Source organism: Eschrichtius robustus, chromosome 18 (assembly GCF_028021215.1).
Source record: "Eschrichtius robustus isolate mEscRob2 chromosome 18, mEscRob2.pri, whole genome shotgun sequence".
Classification (NCBI taxonomy): domain Eukaryota; kingdom Metazoa; phylum Chordata; class Mammalia; order Artiodactyla; family Eschrichtiidae; genus Eschrichtius; species Eschrichtius robustus.
Genome location: NC_090841.1, coordinates 655,947 through 674,963, shown reverse-complemented (window position 1 = coordinate 674,963; position 19,017 = coordinate 655,947). Strand labels below are relative to the sequence as shown.

The 19,017-nt window shown below is 36.5% G+C and overlaps 1 protein-coding gene across 1 annotated transcript in view; it reads right to left on the bottom strand.

Moving 5' to 3' along the window:
• Positions 1-19,017, bottom strand: part of RNF17 (ring finger protein 17) — a 116,987-nt gene that overhangs the window by 60,123 nt on the left and 37,847 nt on the right. Inside the window, exons 14-18 of the mRNA XM_068527037.1 lie at positions 18,613-18,803; positions 17,526-17,667; positions 6,031-6,184; positions 2,546-2,661; positions 1,166-1,286 (exon numbers count right to left, since the gene is read on the bottom strand). Of these exons, the coding sequence (XP_068383138.1) occupies positions 1,166-1,286; positions 2,546-2,661; positions 6,031-6,184; positions 17,526-17,667; positions 18,613-18,803 (724 nt within the window). The remainder of the gene's footprint in view (positions 1-1,165; positions 1,287-2,545; positions 2,662-6,030; positions 6,185-17,525; positions 17,668-18,612; positions 18,804-19,017) is intronic.

The following is a 19,017-nucleotide window of genomic DNA, read 5'->3' as shown; positions in this document are numbered from 1 at the left end:
CAGAGAATCCAGACATAAAAATTCTATAGACTAAGGGTACAATTTCTATCATCATATTCCTCTTCAACAGAACTACTACGTCAGAACAATGCCTTATGTTAAAGTGAATAAATTAACACAAATATGCAATCATTTCTAGGTTATGTGGCCTTGAGCAATGATCTTTAAGCTTCAATTCCCTCGTAAAACAGGCTAATAATCTCATGATATCTGGGGTTTACTAGATCGGAGTATGATGAAAATGAAAAAACTGGATACAGTAAAAAGTACCTTTGGAAGTCCCTTAAGTCAACCCTAAGTAGCCATGCTCGTGTGTATCCTGCACTAGTACTTGTTAAGACCAACACAGCCCACATTGGTCACAGCTTTGGAAAAGATCAAAATCCCAGATAATAACAGCTTTCAAATCCCCTATCCAAATCCCTTGGGGCCAGACATGTTTCAGAATTCTTCAAAATGAGAAAAGCTATATAGAACATATATTGCTTATTTTGTAATACCCACAGTGATTCTGAGGCAGCAGCTCAGAAGCGAACATGACTACCCTGAAGTGGAATATATCTCACTGTAAAGGAGATCACTACAACATATAGCATTGTATCTTCACGTAAATTCAGATCAGATTTTGCCATTAAACTTGCTGGGTTACCAAACTGTGGGCTAGCGCTCAGCCTGTGTATCCCAGACCCAAACTGTTCCAAAAAAGAAGCAACTTTTTTTCAAAATATGCCGAGAGCCTATACTTAAATTCCCTCAAGTAGAATGAAACAAAAACAAAAAAAACTATTTACCAGTTATGTCCCATCTCCCCTCACTTTCCTGCAAATTATACCTTAGCATCCATCACTCCAAGATGAGGGACAGAGACCCAGGACAAAAACAAAGAGAAACAAGAGAAGCTAACTCCTGGCTTTAGGGCTTTCAGAAGGCCACGCTGAGGGTGACTTGATCTTCAATGGAAATTTTTGCCTCATGTGCTGATTTTAGGCTCTAGAGCCTGCAGAAGATATTATTCCATTGTCCCCAGTTCTCAATAAATGTTCTCTCTCACTACTCATACTGATGACACACTGAATTTATTATAAGATCTGACAAATGTTATATCATGTTAGTCTTATTTAACATTATGATCATATAGCAACAAATAAAAATGGAAATAGCTTACTAATGACTGAACATGTCATAAACTTATCTTGAGTCTTTTCTTGAAATTTTTCTTTAGCTTTTTTTGACCACTGCAGTGTCCCTTTACATGGTTCAACATAGGCCAGCTTACATTTAATTGCCTGTGTCAAACAAAATTGCACCATTAAGAAAGTAAACTTAATTTACAGTTATTTTAGAATTAAAGTGTTAAATGTGTACAAAACTAAACTTTGAATTTAATACATATTTGAATTTTAATACATATTTGAATTTGAATTTAATACATATTTAGAAAACAAATAAATGTCCAAAGATGTCTCTAACAGTACTTTTATAAATGCAAACTGTCGGAATCAACGGAGTATGGGATTAAGAAGTACAAACTATTATGTATAAAATAAGCTACAAGGATATATTATACAGCACAGGGAATATAGTCAATATTTTACAATAACTATAAATGGAGTATAACTTTCAAAGATCATGAATCACTATATTGTACACTTGCAACTTATATAATACAGTACATCAATTAAAAAAATAAAATCCCCAATAACCTATTAAAAAAAATCCAAACCAAAAATGAAACAAACAAAAAACCAGATTAATTAATCTGTTGAAAATTAATTAATTTTGTTGAATGAATTATTGTATACTCAGATACTGGAATAATAAGCATCCATTGAAAGAATTATGACACATTGTTAAATGAAAAATCAGGTTATGGGACTATATATAGTCTAATCCCATAATTCTTAAAAACACAGATGATGTATCTTAGAAGTATATATATCAAAAATATTGAATAATTCTGAGTGATTCCCCCCTCATTTTACTCATCTGTATTTTCAAATTTTTCCTGTATCATTTTACCCATTTTTAAATGAAAAATACTGCTTAATAACAATTCAAATACTAGGAGTATATGAATTAGGAAATAAACCTCCTTAAACTTATCTCTGGGTAGTAGGATTCCAAGAGAAGGATAAGTTTTTTATTGATACTCATTCTTCCAGACTTCTCTCTTTCTCTGGCACACGTTATATATACTTAAACATAAATGGGATCACAGTAAAATCATTTCTGTAATCAGTTTTTTTCACATATCATATTCTTACTACCTTATACAGATATTTCAAAATAACACTAAAAGCTGCAGACCAGTAAGTACTTATAAAGACACAAATATATACACGTTTATAATTAATGCTTATTTGCTAAGATACATATTATTTTTTAAACAGTAACTATAGAGACTCTTTTCTATAGCCCATGAATCAGAAATTATTTACAGAAAAAGTGAAGTTAAAAGAACATTTCTACGGTGAATATAACTTCTAAAAATACTTTCATATTTGTGCTAATACTCTAACCCTATGATTTATAATAAGTAGATTACCTTCTCTGCAGGATTCAGAAACTCATCCTTTATTTTACGCATTTCTTTAAGTGTTATTTTTGCCGTATTGCCAAAGTCCACATATTTAACTTCAACTTCACGATGTCCAGGCAATCCTTCAAAAATTATGAAATTGGAAATCACAAACTTGGAAAAAAAAGAATTATCTAGCAAAATTTAGGCTGATCTACAATCAACTAGATTCGAACGCCTTTATGTTCAACATACAAACTTAGTATTTTTTTAATGTAAAAAATATTTCTAATATGTGAACTTCACAAAATCAACCATAATGCATACCTGTTCAGACTCGGTGAATGAGAAACCAACAATTTAAAGACAGCTAAAGGACAACCAAAATCAGGATAACAAAATAGCCATCAAATGCTAGGTGTTACGGCCTAAAAGTTAAGAATTAGGTTTGGAGTTAGACACTTAAATGACATGTGCCTCTGAGAAAGCTAATTAATATCTCTAAGATACTACCCTGAGCAAGTTACTTTTTCTCTGTAGGCCTCATTATTTCACCTGTAAAGTGGGTGTACCAATAGAATCAAATCTTATTAAGACTCTTTTTGAGGACTCACCTATTTAAAATACTCTGCAAAGAACCAAGCACAAAATAAGCACTTAATGTTTGTTAGTCAACATAGGTAATCAAACAAGGCAAAAGCCTTAATGATCAAGACACAGGTTCATTCGTATAATAATATCTAACTGTGAAATTTTAAAAAATTATCTGGGGATATTGTGAAAAATGAGCAGAAACAGGCCTCTATGTGAAACTAGTTTTCATATTTTAAAGGCTACCAAAGAAACCTCTGGAAGGTTTGAACACACCGAAGTTTGAATAAAGATCTATCATAAACTGACCTTTTTGTAAATACTCAGAATATGACTGACTTTAGTCCCCTAAGCGCACGTATGTACAATGCCACCAAACTTGTTGCCATTACTTTCAAATTTAAAAACTAATACAGTACATATAATTTCAAAATGGAAAAAGTTTGGGCATTCTCTGCCCCTTGGTAGAAGTGAAAGCAGATGGAACAACACTGGCACCGCTCGACATGGCACTCAAGCAGCTCAGGTACCTGAGAAGACGTGTGTACCCTAAGAGTAAGGTAAAGAGGTGAGGGGACCTTGCCCTATTTCCAGTGGAATCCTCATGCAAGAAAGAAAATCTCAAGTGTAACGACACCATTAGATTCTTACCATTCCTCAAGTCCCTGAATGCAGATGCGGTTTTAAACAAAAACAAACAAATGGATATGGGATGGGATTTAAAGAACAGTTTTCCCCAAATTATCAATCATGTGTGAGTAGAATCAGGAGACATGGAAGGTCTCAAAATTTCCCTTCCATTTATTCTCTCTGAGGAAAATGCTCCACCAAAATATGGAAGTAAACCGAAAAGGTAAATGGGATCCAGAAAACAAGCAATCCAATTCAGGAAAACAAGTGAAATAAACTCCCAGAATAACAAGCCTAGGGGACAAGCAGTCTAATTGGAGCAGATAATAGAAGGATGTTTTCACTGTTACAAAAAAAAAAAAAAAATCAAACCAGCATTATCTGAAAAGCCTAATCATGTGGAAAATTGCTTTAAACTACTAGGAAAATGTAGCCATAGATTACTGGGTTGGCCAAAAAGTTCTTTCGGTTTTTTAACCAAAAATAAAAGACACATTTTTCATTTTCACCAAGGACTTCTCATTGAACAACATATTCACCCTTTTTGTTCCACTACCTTCTGCCATTTTTCAGGCAACTTCATAATTTGATCTTCCCAAAACTTTTTATCTTTTTGAGCAAAGAACTGTTCCAGGTGCCTTTCACAGTCTTCCAGGAAATGGAAATTTTTTCCATTAAGAGAATTTTGTGAAGACTGAAATAAATGGAAATCTGAAGGTGCAATGTCTGGTGAATACAGCGGATGAATCAAACTTCCCAGCCAAGCTGTAACAGTTTTTGCCTGGTCATCAAAGAAACATGCGGTCTTGTGCTATCCTGATGGAAGAGTATGCGTTTTCTGTTGACTAATTCTAGACGCTTTTCGTCAAGTGCTGCTTTCAGTTGGTCTAACTGGGAGCAGTACTTGTTGGAATTAATCGTTTGGTTTTCCGGAAGGAGCTCATGATAGAGGATTCCCTTCCAATCCCACCATATACACGACATCACCTTCTTTGGATGAAGACTGGCCTTTGGTGTGGTTGGCGGTGGTTCATTTCGCTTGCCCCACAATCTCTTCCGTTCCACATTATTGTACAGTATCCACTTTTCATCCTCCGTCACAATTTGTTTTATAAATGGAATGTTTTTGTTACGTTTCAGTGGAGAATTGCATGCGGAAATACAGTCAAGAAGGTTTTTTTCGCTTAACTTATGTGGAACCCAAACATCAAAGCGATGAACATAACCAAGCTGGTGCAAATGATTTTCAATCCTTGATTTGTATGTTTTGAGTATGTTAGCTACTCAAAAGCATCTCCAGCATGGTATGACGTTGACTGTTCTCAATTAATGTCGCGATTTGATCGCTATCAACTTCAACTGGTCTACCTGACGGTGGTGCATCGTCCAGAGAGAAATCTCCAGCATGAAACTTCGCAAACCACTTTTGACACGTTCTATCAGTCACTGCACCTTCTCCATACACTGTACAAATCTTTTTTTGCATTTCAGTTGCGTTTTTACCCTTCTTGAAATAATAAAGCATAATATGCCGAAAATGTTGCTTTTTTCTCTTCCATCTTCAAAACTAAAATAGCTACACAAATTTCACCAATTTTGATAAGTTTTTTTTAAAATGCACGCTGATATGACAGCTGTCACAATACAATCTGACAAAATTGTTTCGAATGAAGTTAAAGACAACTAAGTGCTATGAGAGCCATCTTATGGGAAAAACAAATGAACCTTTTGGCCAACCCAATAAAAGAAAATAAAGTGAAAAACTGATGCAATTATTAACTCAGAATTACAGTATACTTTAGGGAGTAGCACTGAAAATACTTGCATAGAATAAGAATATAACTAAAAATTGTGATACATCAATAACTATGTGGGAGGAGAGAAGGGACGAAAGAGCTACAAGAGATCTAAAATTCGTCTAACATAATTAATACCTAAGGCTGAAGTACCTACAAAGTATAACATATTATTTAGAAAAAACAACACAGATAAACGACAAAAAGTATTTGCCTTTTTGGAGGAGAGTGGAGTATGTGTAAGTCATTTAGCACTATTTAACTTTTTAAATAAGGCAAACGTTAGAAAACAAAAAAAAAATGGTTAAGTCCTAGTCAAACTGAATGAAATCTAAGGAGCCAGAGGTTCATCTAGCAACACTATTGCTAGCTTTCTAAAGAGCAAAACTGTAAGATCAAATAATAATCACTTCCATGATTTAATTTGTACTGACTCAAATGGTATCAATTTTTAAGCATAACATTTCACTGAGGAAATAGTGTGCAATTTCCTACCAATAACTTTTGCTCGGTACCAAACTCCATCTTCAAATTTAGCTACACAGGCTTGATCTTGAACTGGACAGAGGATTTCCAGATTTTCTCCATCTTCATTTTTATAGAATTCCTCAATTGTCTTTAATAGAAATAAAAAATCCAGGCTCTCTATCTAAGAAACAGAGTTAAAGCAGGGATTAAAGCACTGTAGTTTCACAGAAACTTAAAATTTAAGTGTTGCATGTTTATAGGCACTGCTTATAAAATTATGAAATATTAGAATTGAATTAGATATAAACTGTCATGTAATTTATATTTGAAATATTTTGTTACAGAAGTAGTATATAAAATTAGCATATATAAACATAACAAAATTTTTAAAAAAATCATATTCTTCCAGATATCTAAAATGTACACGCTTCTAGGTCTTTTTCTTTTTAGTTTTTTGGCTGCGCTGTGCAGCTTGCGGGATCTTAGTTCCCCGATCAGGGACTGAACCCAGGCCCACAGCAGTGAAAGCGCTGAATCCTAATCACTGGACCACCAGGGAACTCCCGCTCCTAGATCTTTTTCTAAGCACACTTTCCATACTTTTGTATGTACCAAAAATGAGACCATACCATACGTATAATTCGATAATCTGCATTTTTTTCTATCAATTCTCACTTTTTCTGCTTCAGTAAGTGTTCCTACTAGTACTTCTAGAACATACTAGATTTCCCTAACTGACCAAACCGAGTATCCAATCTAAGACTACATGTTATATTTGGTTATCTCAGTAAGTCTTATAATTTAGTGTAGTGTTCTTTTTAAAATGACCCTGTCTTGTTAAAGACAGTGTGCTATTTTTCTGCAGAATGCCCCATCTTCTGGATTTATGTGGTTATGTTTTCATCCTGTTATTCATCTTGTTCCTCCACTGAGTAGGGCCTATCCCTGGAATTTCCCCCGAACTGAGAGTTATATCTACAAGTTTGATGGATTCAAGCCAAACCTTTTGGCTAGAATACGTCAAGTTGCAACACATCAAGACATAATATTACTGACTCACTAATGATATGCTAAGATTCACCTACGGAAAGGGCTGGTGATTCTCATCCCTTCATTATACAGTTACGTTTTTCCCTTGTGGTCACCAAGTAATTCATGTAGTACTACTTTGGCATTGTATGAATGTCCAATTTCCCATCAGCCATCCATCTAATGGTTTTAATGTGAATTGATAAATCTTCTTTAAATCAATCATTTCAGTAGAGTTTGTGAAATGACTGCATAATTGAATAGAGCTTTACCTTATTAAATGGGACTATTTGGTTACTTTAAAACATAGTTCCTGAAGTTCTTATACTACTTAAAACACAGCTCCTAAACCAAAACCAAGGATAAATGTTTATTTTTCCAAATACCAATTCTTAAGATGAAAAATATTTTAAAATCCATCTCAAATGGTCAAAAAATGAAGTTTTTCGCTTTTGTGGGTATAATAATGCAAGTGGAAATTTTCTGAATCTTTTGTTATTTCATATAAATTATTTTCACAACACTTTAAACCTTTTAAACCTTTCTTTTTTCCCCCCCAGTACATTGTTGTAATTGTTCTATTTTATTGTTGGTTATTGTTGTTAATCTCTTGCTGTGCCTAATTTATAAATTAAACTGTATCTTAGGTATACATGTATAGGAAAAGAACATCATATATACAGGGTTCAGTACTGTCCACAGTTTCAGGCGTCCACTGGGAGTCTTGTATCCCCTGCAGACAAGGGGGGACTACTATATGTGATGGAGGAAATGGACGGCGGTCTGGATGCACAGACTGTAAACCTTTATTTCTAAGTAGATATTATTCATATTCTTCCATTAACAGATTATCCAAATGGAACATTGGAAAATTCAATAGAGAAATGACATCAGCAAAACAGCAGGCTCTGAAGCTCCAAGCTCTTGTTCCCCCACAGAAACACTGAAAAAATGAGAAACCATCTGAACCAACTCTGTTAGAGCTCTGGGAAACAGTTAAAGGCTTACAGCACCCAAGCAAACACCCAATCAAGCTTTCAACATTCAAGGAAATCAACATAAACATTTGCTGAACACAAGCTAAAAGAACAGAGAGACTTCAGTGATCACATACTAGGAATAGTATTTGTAAGAATAGTTTGAAAAAGTCTTAAAATAAATCAACTACTAGTCTTCAACAATTTTAAAAAATCCAGTATGTGTGTGGGGGGTGATCTGATTTTCAGAGTTATATAATAGTCAATGCCCAATTTTCAACAAGAAATCAGAAGGCATACAAAGAAACAGGAAAACATGGCTCATTCCAAGGAACAAAATAAACAGACAGAAATCAGCCCTTAGGAAGCCCAGATAGTGGATTTACTAGACAAAAACTTTAGAACAACTGTCTTAAATATGCTCAAAGAGCTAAAGGAAAACATGGACAATGAACTAGAGAAAACCAGGAAAACAATAAAGGATCAAAATGAAAGTATCAACAAAGAGACAGTAATTATAAAAAGGAATCAAATTCTGGAGCTGAAAAGTACAATAACTGAAACAAAAAATACTCTGGAGCGGTTCAATAGCAGATTTGAGCAGGCATAAGAGTCAGTGAACTTGAATATAGGACAACTGAAATAGTGAGGAGCAGAAATAAAAAAGAATTAAGTGAACAGAGACCAAGGTATTTGTGAGATATCATTAATCTCACATTATCATTGTGAGATATCATTAATATGCATTATGGGAGCCCCAGAAAGAGAAGAGAGAAAGAAAGGAGCAGAAAGAGTATTTGAAGAAATAATGACCAAAAACTTCCCAAATTTGATGAAGTACACAAATCTACAAATCCAAGCAGTTCAATGTTATGGGTTGATTTATGTCTCCCCCAAAAAGATATGTTGGAGTTGTAACCCCCAGAACCTCAAAACATGACCTTATTTGGAGATAGGGTATTTATCAAGTTAAAATGAGGTCGTTAAAGTGGGCCTTAATCCAATGTGATTGGTGTCCTTATTAAAAGGGGTAAATTTGGGCACAAAGACACATACACAGGAGAATGCACGTAAAGATGAAGGCAGAAACTGGAGTGAGGCAGAAGCCACTGAATACCAAATTTTCCAGCTAACCACCAGAAGCTAGGGAAAAAGGCATGGAATAGATTCTCACTAACAACCTTCAGAAGGAACCAACACTACTAACAACTTGATCTCACACTTCCAGACTCCAGAATTGTGAGACAATAAATTTATGTTAAGACACTTAACTTGTGGAACTTTCTTATGGCACCCCTAGGAAATGAATACAGATTTTGGAATGGGAAAGTAGGGTGCTGTTGTAATAAATACCTAACATATGGGAGAAACTTTGAAATTGGGTAATGAATAGAAAGAAGAGGAAGAATTATGCGGTACTTGAATGAAAATAAACAGATTGCTTTGCAAAGATTACTGGCAGAAATATGGATGTTAAAGGTATTTCTGGTGAGATTTCAGACAGAAATGAGGAATATGATACTGAAAACTGGAGGAAAGGCAATCCTTGTTACACAGTGGTAGAGAACTTGGCTGAATTATGTTCTTTTGGGTGAAAAGTTGAACTTGGATATATCCATTTAGCTGAGGAGACTGCTAAGCAAAGTGTCAAAGTGCCAGCCAGGTTTCTCCTTGCTGCTTATAATAAGATGTGAGAGGACAGACATAAATTGGAGAATAAATTGTTAAACATAAAGGAAGCAGAATCTGAAGATTTAGAAAATTCTCAGCCTATCTGTATTTCAAAAAATGAGAAAGCAAGCTCTGGAGAGAACACCAAGGGCATGGCTGGGCAGTGTCCGCTCAAGAGATTATGGGTGTATGACTTGTGGATCTAATCATTCATCTCAGCAGAAACAATGCCAGCGTGAACTGAAGGGGACAGAGGTGAGAGGAAATGAAGGGGGGCCGGTGGGCTTGTGGGATTCTATAGGCAGGAAGTGAGCTGACAGAGCTATTCGGTTATGAACATATGTTTCAAGAAAAGGGAAGACTGATCCTGAAGGAGATTCAGAGGCTAGTGTATCTGCAACTGCTACTCAGGCCCAGAGGGCACAGACCTGAGAGGCAGGGCTGGTTCCTCCTCTGTTCCAGGGATGGGGCCTCCTCCTGGGTTCCAGAGGGTTAGGATAAATCCTCAACTCCAATGGGTGAGGTTGCTGCCATGACTGAAGGGGTAGGGCCACCACCCTAGTGGGACTGGAGGACAGAGCATCCAGCCAATGAGGGTTATTCTCAAGCCATTAAGAATCTAATGGAATTTTCCCTGCTAGGTTTTATTTATTTATTTATTTTTGGCTGTGTTGGGTCTTCACTGCTGTGCGAGGGCTTTCTCTAATTGCGGCAAGCGGGGGCCACTCTTCATCGCGGTGCGCGGACCTCTCACTATCGCGGCCTCTCTTGTTGCGCAGAACAGGCTCCAGACGCGCAGGCTCAGTAGTTGTGGCTCACGGGCCCAGTTGCTCCGCGGCATATGGGATCTTCCCAGACCGGGGCTCGAACCCGTGTCCCCTGCATTGGCAGGCAGACTCTCAACCACTGCGCCACCAGGGAAGCCCCCCCTGCTAGGTTTTAGACTTACTGTCTGGTCTCACAGATTCAGAGACAGAGAGGAGTTCTGCCTCAGCTTGAGTTAAACAATTCTTACCTATACCTGATTCAGATAATCAGGGATTTAGTGATTTTATATGAGATTCTGGATTTAGATTTGACGCTAGAATGGTTAAGTTTTTTGGAATGTTGGGATGGGGTTATTGCATGTGGGGAGGAAATTTTTGATACAGCAGAAAGTGGACTGCTTATGGGTTGAATTGTGTCCTCCCCCCAAAAGATGTTGAAGTTCTAATCCCCCAGTACCTCAGCATGTGTCCTTATTTGGAGATAGGGTTTTACCTTGATAGATATTATCAAGTTAGATTAAAGTCTTAGGCGGGACCTAATTCAACATGACTGTTGTCTGTATTAAAAAATTGAGACAGACAAGTACACAGAGAGTGCGCCATGTGAAGGAAGCAGACACTGGGATGATGCAGCAGAAGCCAATGAGTGCTAAAGACTGCCAGCAAACCACCAAATCTAGGGGAGAGACATGGAACAGATATTCCCTCCCAGACCGCAGAAGGAACCAACTCTGCCAACACCTTGATCTTAAACTTGCAGACTCCAGAACTGTGAGAAAATAAATTTCTGTTTTTTTAAACTACCTAGTATATGGCACTTTTTGCACGGGGGGGTGGGAGTGGGCATGCCACAAAGCTTGTGGGATCTTAGTTCCCTGACCACAGATTGAAACTGGCCCCTGGCAGTGAAAGCGCAGAGTCCTAACCACTGTACCGCCAGGCAATTCCCTGTGGCACTTCATTATAGCAGCCTTAGAAAGTTACTATACTCAAAAAACGCAAAGTAGGATAAATTCAAAGAGAGACACACTAGATGCATGATAAACAAACTGTCAACAGCCAAAGACAAAGTGAGAGTTGTGAAAGCAGCAAGAGAGAAGTGACTTGTCATATATAAGGGATCACCAATAAGATTATCAGCTGACTTCTCATCAGAAATCCTGGAGGTCAGAAGATAACATTTAAACTGCTGAAAGAAAAAAGCATCAACTGAGAATTATAGATCCAGCAAAACTATCCTTCAAAAGAGAGGGAGAAATAAGCTATTCACAGATAAACAAGAAGTGAGGAAGTTCATTAACCCTAGACCTGTCTTATGAACAATGCTAAAGGGAGTCCTTCAGGAGGAAATGAAAGGTGTTAGAGTGTAACTTAGAGCCACACTAAAATGTAAAGATCTGTGGTTAACATAAATACATGGACAAATATGACAGCCAATATTATTAACTTTAGTTTGTAACTCCACTTTTATTTTCTACAGGATTTAAAAGACAAATGCATAAAAATAATTATAAATCTACATTATTGAGCACACAATGTACAAAGATTCATTTCTGAGGATCAATAATATAAAAGGAGAATGGAGTTATACAGGAGTAGGGTTTTGTTCAATTAAAGTTGGTATCAATTCGTATTAGATTTCTATAACTTTAGGATGTTATATGTAATCCCCATAGTAACAATAGATAAATATATAGATACACAAAAGGAAATAAGAAGGGAACCAAAACATGACACTACAGTATTTCCACACCCATGTTCATTGCAGCATCATTCACAATAGTCAAGAGGTAGAAGCAAACCAAATGTCCATCAATGGATGAATGAATTAATAAAATGTGGTATACACATACAATGGAATATTAGCCAGCCTCAAAGAAGTTAAGTCCTGTCACATGCTACAACATGGATGAAACATGAGGGCATTATGCTAAGTGAAAAAAGCCAGTGCCAAAAGGACAAATACAGGTATCCCTGCTATCTGAAAGTAGAGTGTTCCTATGAAATCTTTTGTAAGCCAAAAGGTAGTAAAGCAAATAAGCTCACTTTTTTTGCTAAGACCAAAAATTCTCTTCAGATTTCTTTCAGTTAGTAAAAACAGATACTAATACAGGTCTTTCAGAAAAGCAAAGTTGGTGTAAAGTGAACTTTCGAAAAGCAGGGTAAAGCTGTGCTGTATGATTCCACTTACATGAAGTATCTAAATAGCCACATTCATAGAAAAAGAAAGTAGAATTGTAGTTGTCAGTGGTTGAGGGTAGAATGAAATACGGAGTTATCGTTCAAGGGGTACTGAGTTTCAGTTTTGCAAGATGAACAGATTCTAGAGATCTGTTGTACAACAACGTGAATATAGTGAACACTACTGAATGTACATCTTAAATTGGAGGGCAAATTTTGTATGTGAAGGACTGACAGCTTTTCTTCTAAGAACAGTTAACAGGATAGGATGCATGCTTTTGCCACTGCTATTTAATATACTATTTTAAGTTCTAGCCAGAGTAATTAGGCAAAAAAAAGATAGAAAAGCCAACCAAATTGACAAAAAGTAGGAAAATGATCTCTTTTTTGCAGATGACATGATCTTATAGGTAGAAAACCCTAAGATGCCACAAAAATACTAGTAGGTCTAATAAATGAATTTGGCAAAGATGTAGGATACAAGATGAACACACAAAAAAATCAGATGCATTTCTACACAATAACAATGAACAGTCTGAAAAGGCAATCAAGAAAACAATTCATTTTACAATAGAATAAAAAGAATATACTCAGGAATAAACATAACCGAGGATGCTACAGACTTGTACGCTTGTTGTACACTACACAACACTGCTGAAATTAATGAAGACAAAATAAAGATGCAAAGATCTCCCATGTTCATGAACTGAAAGATTTAATATTGTTAAGATGTCAGTACCCAAAGCAATCTATAATTCAAAGTCATCCCTATCAAAATCCCAACGATGTTTAAGGTAGAACAGAAAAACCCATCTGAAAAGTCATATGGGATCTCAAGGGACCCCAAACTTCCAAAACAAACTTGAAAAAGAACAAAGCTGGAGAGCTCACACATCCGGATTTCAAAACTAGCTACAAAGCCACAGTAATTAAAACAGTGTGCTACTCAGACAAGGAATAAAAGGTATCCAAATTGGAAGGGAAGAGGTAAAATTGTCACTATATGCAGATGACATGATACTATACATAGAAAACCCTAAGGATGCCACACAAAAACTACTAGATCCGGGACCTCCCTGATGGTCCAGTGGGTAAGACCCCACACTCCCAATGCAGGGGGCCTGGGTTCAATCCCTGGTCGGGAAACTAGATCCCACATGCGTGCTGCAACTAAGAGTCTGCATGCCGCAACTAAGAATCTGCATGCTGCAACTGAGACCTGGTGCAGCCTAAATAAATAACTAAATATTTAAAAAAAAAAAAAAGCTCTACTAGATCTAATAAATGAATTCAGCAAAGTAGCAGGATACAGGATTAACATTCAGAAATCAGTTGCATTTCTTTACACTAACAATAAAATAATATCAGAAAGAGAATGTAAAAAAAAAAAAACCTTTTAAAATTGCACCAAAAAAACCCACCTAGGAATAAACCTGACCAAGGAGCTGAAAGACTTATATGCTGAGAACTATAAAACATTAATAAAGGAAATTATAGAGGAATCAAAGAAACGGAAAGATATCCCACACTCTTGGATTGGAAGAATTAATACTGTTAAAATGGCAATACTACCCAAAGCAATCTACAGATTTAATGTGATCCCTATCAAATTACCCATGACAGTTTTCAGAGAACTACAACAATAATCCAAAAACTTACATGGAAACATAAAAGACCCAGAATTGTCAAAGCAATCCTGAGGGAAAAAAAAACAAAGCAGGAGGCATAATTCTCCCAGATTTCAGACAATACTACAAAGCTACAGTAATCAAACCAGTGTAGTATTGGTACAAAAACAGACATATGGATCAATGAAACAGAACAGAGAGCCCAGAAATAAATCCACACACCTACGATCAATTAATCTTCAAAAAGGAGGCAAGAATATAAAATGGGAAAAAGTCTCTTTAGCAGTGGTGCTGGGAAAGTCGGACAGCTGCATGTAAATCAATGAAGTTAGAACACACCCTCACGCCATGCACAAAAATAAACTCAAAATGGCTTGAAGACTTTTATAAGACATAACACCATAAAACTCCTAGAAGAGAGCATAGGCAAAACATTCTCTGACATAAACTGTACCAATGTTTTCTTAGGTCAGTCTCCCAAGGCAATAGAAATAAAAACAAAAATAAACAAACAGGACCTAATGAAACTCACAAGCTTTTTCACAGCAAAGAAAACCATAAACAAAACGAAAAGACAACCTACGGTATGGGAGAAAATATTTGCAAATGATGCAACCGACAAGGGCTTAATCTCCAAAATATATAAACAGCTCATACAACTCAACAACAACAACAAAAAAAACCCAACTGAAAAATGGGCAGGAGACCTGAATAGACATTTCTCCAAAGAAGACATACAGATGGTCAGTAGGCACATGAAAAGATGCTCCACATGACTAATTATTAGAGAAATGCAAATCAAAACTACAATGAGGTACCACCTCACACTGGTCAGAATGGCCACCATTAAAAAGTCTAGAGGGGGATTTCACTGGTGGCGCAGTGGTTAAGAATCCACCTGCCAATGCAGGGGACACTGGTTCGAGCCCTGGTCCAGGAAGATCCCACATGCCACGGAGCAACTAAGCCCACGCACCACAACTACCGAGCCTGCGCTCTACAGTCTGTGTGCCACAACTACTGAGCCCGTGTGCCACAACTACTGAAGCGCGCATGCCTAGAGCTCGTGCTCTGAAACAAGAGAAGCCACTGCAATGAGAAGGCTGCGCACCACAACGAAGAGTAGCCCCCACTCGACACAACTAGAGAAAGCCCGCGTGCAGCAACGAAGACCCAACACAGCCATTAAAAAAAAAAAAAGTCTATAGGGACTTCCCTGATGGTCCAGTGATGAAGACTCCGTGCTTCCACTGCAGGGGGCACGGGTTTGATCCCTGGCTGGGGAACTAAGATCCTGCATGCCGTGTGGTGTGACCAAAAAAGTAAATAAAAACAAAAAAATTAAAAATAAATACATTAAAAGTTTACAAATAACAAACGCTGGAGAGGCTGTGGAGAAAAGGGAACCCTCCTACACTGTTGGTGGGAATGTACACTGGTGCAGCCACTATGGAGAACAGTATGGAGGTTCCTCAGAAAACTAAAAATAGAGATATACCATATAATCCAGCAATTCCACTCCTGGGCATATATCCAGACAAAACTATAATTCAAAAAGATACATGCACCCCTATGTTCATAGCAACACCATTCACAATAGCCATGACACGGAAGCAACCTAAATGTCCATCGAAAGATGAAAGGATAAAGAAAATGTGGTATATATATACAATGGAATACTATTCAGCCATAGAAAAGAACAAAATAATGCTATTTGCAGCAACATGGATGCAACTAGAGATTATCATACTAAGTGAAGTAATTCAGAAAGAGAAAGACAAATACCATATGATATCACTTACATGCAGAATCTAAAATATGGCAAAAATGAACCTATCTACAAAACAGAAACAGACTCACAGACACAGAGAACAGACTTGTGGTTGCCAAGGGGGAGGGTGAGAGGCAGAGAGATGGACTGTGAGTCTGGGGTCGGCAGATGCAAACTATTACATTTACAATGGATAAACAACAAGGTCCTACTGTACAGCACGGGGAACGATATTCAATCTCCTGGGATAAACCATAATGGAAAAGAATATTAAAAGAGAATGTATGTATGTATATAACTGAGTCACTTTGCAGTGCAACAGAGATTGGCACACTGTGAATCAACTATACTTCAATTAAAAAAAACAACAACCAAAAAAACCAGTGTGCTACTGCCGTAAGGACAGACAGATGGACCAATGGAATAGAATAGAGAGCCCAGAAATAAACATTCACGTATATGGTCAACTGAGTTTTGACAAGAGTGCCAAGACCATTCAATAGAGAAAAAGACCATCTTTTCAACAAATGGTGCTGGGTAAACTGGATATCCAATGGGAAAGAATGAAGTTGGACCTTTCCCTTACACCATATATAAAAATTAGCTCAAAATAACTCAAAGACCTAAATGTAAGAGTTAAAACTATAAAACTCATAGAAGAAAACACAGGGGGGAAAAGCTTCACGATGTTAGACTGGCAATGATTTCTTGGATATGACATCAAAATACTGGCAACAAAAGAAAAAGTAGATAAACTGGACTTTATCAATTAAAAACTTTTTGAAAGAATGCTATCAAGAGAGTGATAAGGTAAGCCACAGAATAAGAAAAAACATCTGAAAATGATATATCTGATAAAAGATTAATATCCATAATGTATAAAGATCTCCTATAACCCAACAACAGCAAAATAAATAATCCAATTCAAAAATGGGCAATGGACTGGAATTAACTCATTCTAAGGGCCATAATGCTTTGTGTGACACATAAAGCATGAACACAAAGAGATCAATAAAGATGAACCTTAATGCTGGTAGCTATCTAAAACAAACCCATCAGTCATATATCCAAAATTTTCTATGAATGCCTTTAATCTGAATCTATTTTGGTATTCGAAAATTAGCTAGGAACAATAAGTAAATTCTCATACATCATCAGAAGCAGGTGTTATCATTTTATTTTGATTTGCCAGCTCTATGTGCTCTCCTGGTTTCTAGATTGCAGAAGGTAGCAAGAAACACTTACACATTAGGGATCCTTCATTTTCCTTCCCCTCCATACTTCACTAACTTGCATGATAAAGATTTCCTTCAATTTACTATGAATCACGTGAATTTCTTGTTTAAAAACAAGAAACTACTAAGCTACTAAGAAACTTAAATTTACAGAAGGTTGATAGTGGTTTGCTCTAAATTCATACTGGGTCCTCATTTCCATTATAAATTTCTACTTAAAATTTGAAAAAATACTTTGTCTCAAAGGACCACTATATACTTACCAACTGAAGATAGAAATCAGTAGGACTATTTATATGACAAACCATAACTGAAACATCTGTCATTCCTTTAGGCAGAACAGGTGGATGATAGTGTAACGTCTTATTTTTTTCAGAGTGACTTCTTGGTGATTGAGACCTAAACCTAATTAAAAGCATAAGCAAGAGCCATTAAGTCTCTCTTCTCTCAGTGAATTGATCTGAAGAAAAAGGACTTACACACACACTGATTTATCTACCAAAAGTATTTTTCCAATTTGTCTCTTCTAACTTACAACATTTCTTAGTATTGTCTCCAATTATCAAACCAGGATAAATAAGAGGTCAAGTCTCAAAACTCAATAATTAACCTTCAAGTTTGTGCTGGAACATTTTTGAGTTGGGGCTGTATGTTCTACTCAAAGTTTCTACTCTTTTGGTTGACAATACCCAGCATCTATGGTAGCAATCAGAAAGGCCAGCTGAGCGGTTTCCGTGACCCCTTTCACCTCCAATACTCTACTTAAGTTTTATTTTTCCAGAATGGAATCTACTTGGGTCACTTCCAGAGTCGTGTAATTGCTCAGGACAGAAAGTAGTATCTTCCATTATCTCTGTGGTTACTTAGTCATCTTACTTTGTTCATCAGAGATGAGAAAGGAAAGAAATTTAAGTATCTACTCTAGATTCATACATTAAATATAGAGTGGTGATCATGATCTTATTCCAAAGGTTAGAAAATGTAAGTCAAGAACTGTTAAACTGTAATTCTTGAAACCCTAGTGGAGCTACTTGTAAAAGTTAGCAAGAGTCTAAAGAAATGTTCCATATCTACCAATCGTTTCTATTTTGAATTTTTTCTATTTCCTTAAATCAAATGATCTGAATGCAATTTTCACAGACAACCGTACTTAGAAAACTCTGACAGCAGTATTTTTAACCTCTTCGAGTATGTTAGGATGTCCCTGGTGGTCTAGTGGTTAGGATTTGGTGCTCCCTCTTAGTGTATGTTACAGTTCACTTTAGAGCCCATATCTTTCAAAGGTAAAATCTGCTGTTCCAATTTATAGCTATAACCTTGAAAATATTTACATTTTAGTAAGTTACCTACCTTGCTAGTTCCATAAAAACTAATGCATCTCTAAGAGACACAGGCATATCACTGCTTATTTTATTTGTTGGTGGCTTCTGTAGATCTACAATTAGCACACCATCTTCTTCTTTAAAAACTTTCATTAAAACAGCCTTCTTATTTACCATTTTCAAAAATTCTATTTTAGCTTCTTCTCCCCAGCCTTCAGTCTGTGGAAAAAGTAAAATTCCAATGTATTCAGTAATTATAATTAGCTCTAATGGTACAACGTTGTAGATTTAGCTTTGTAACAGCCAAAGTCTGCAAATTCGAACGAAGGCACTGAACCAACCATAGATATTTAGAAGCAGCTGGGCCCACAAACCCAAGGACAGTCTTTATGTATGCACAATGTACGGATCACACTTAGATTTTATAAACATG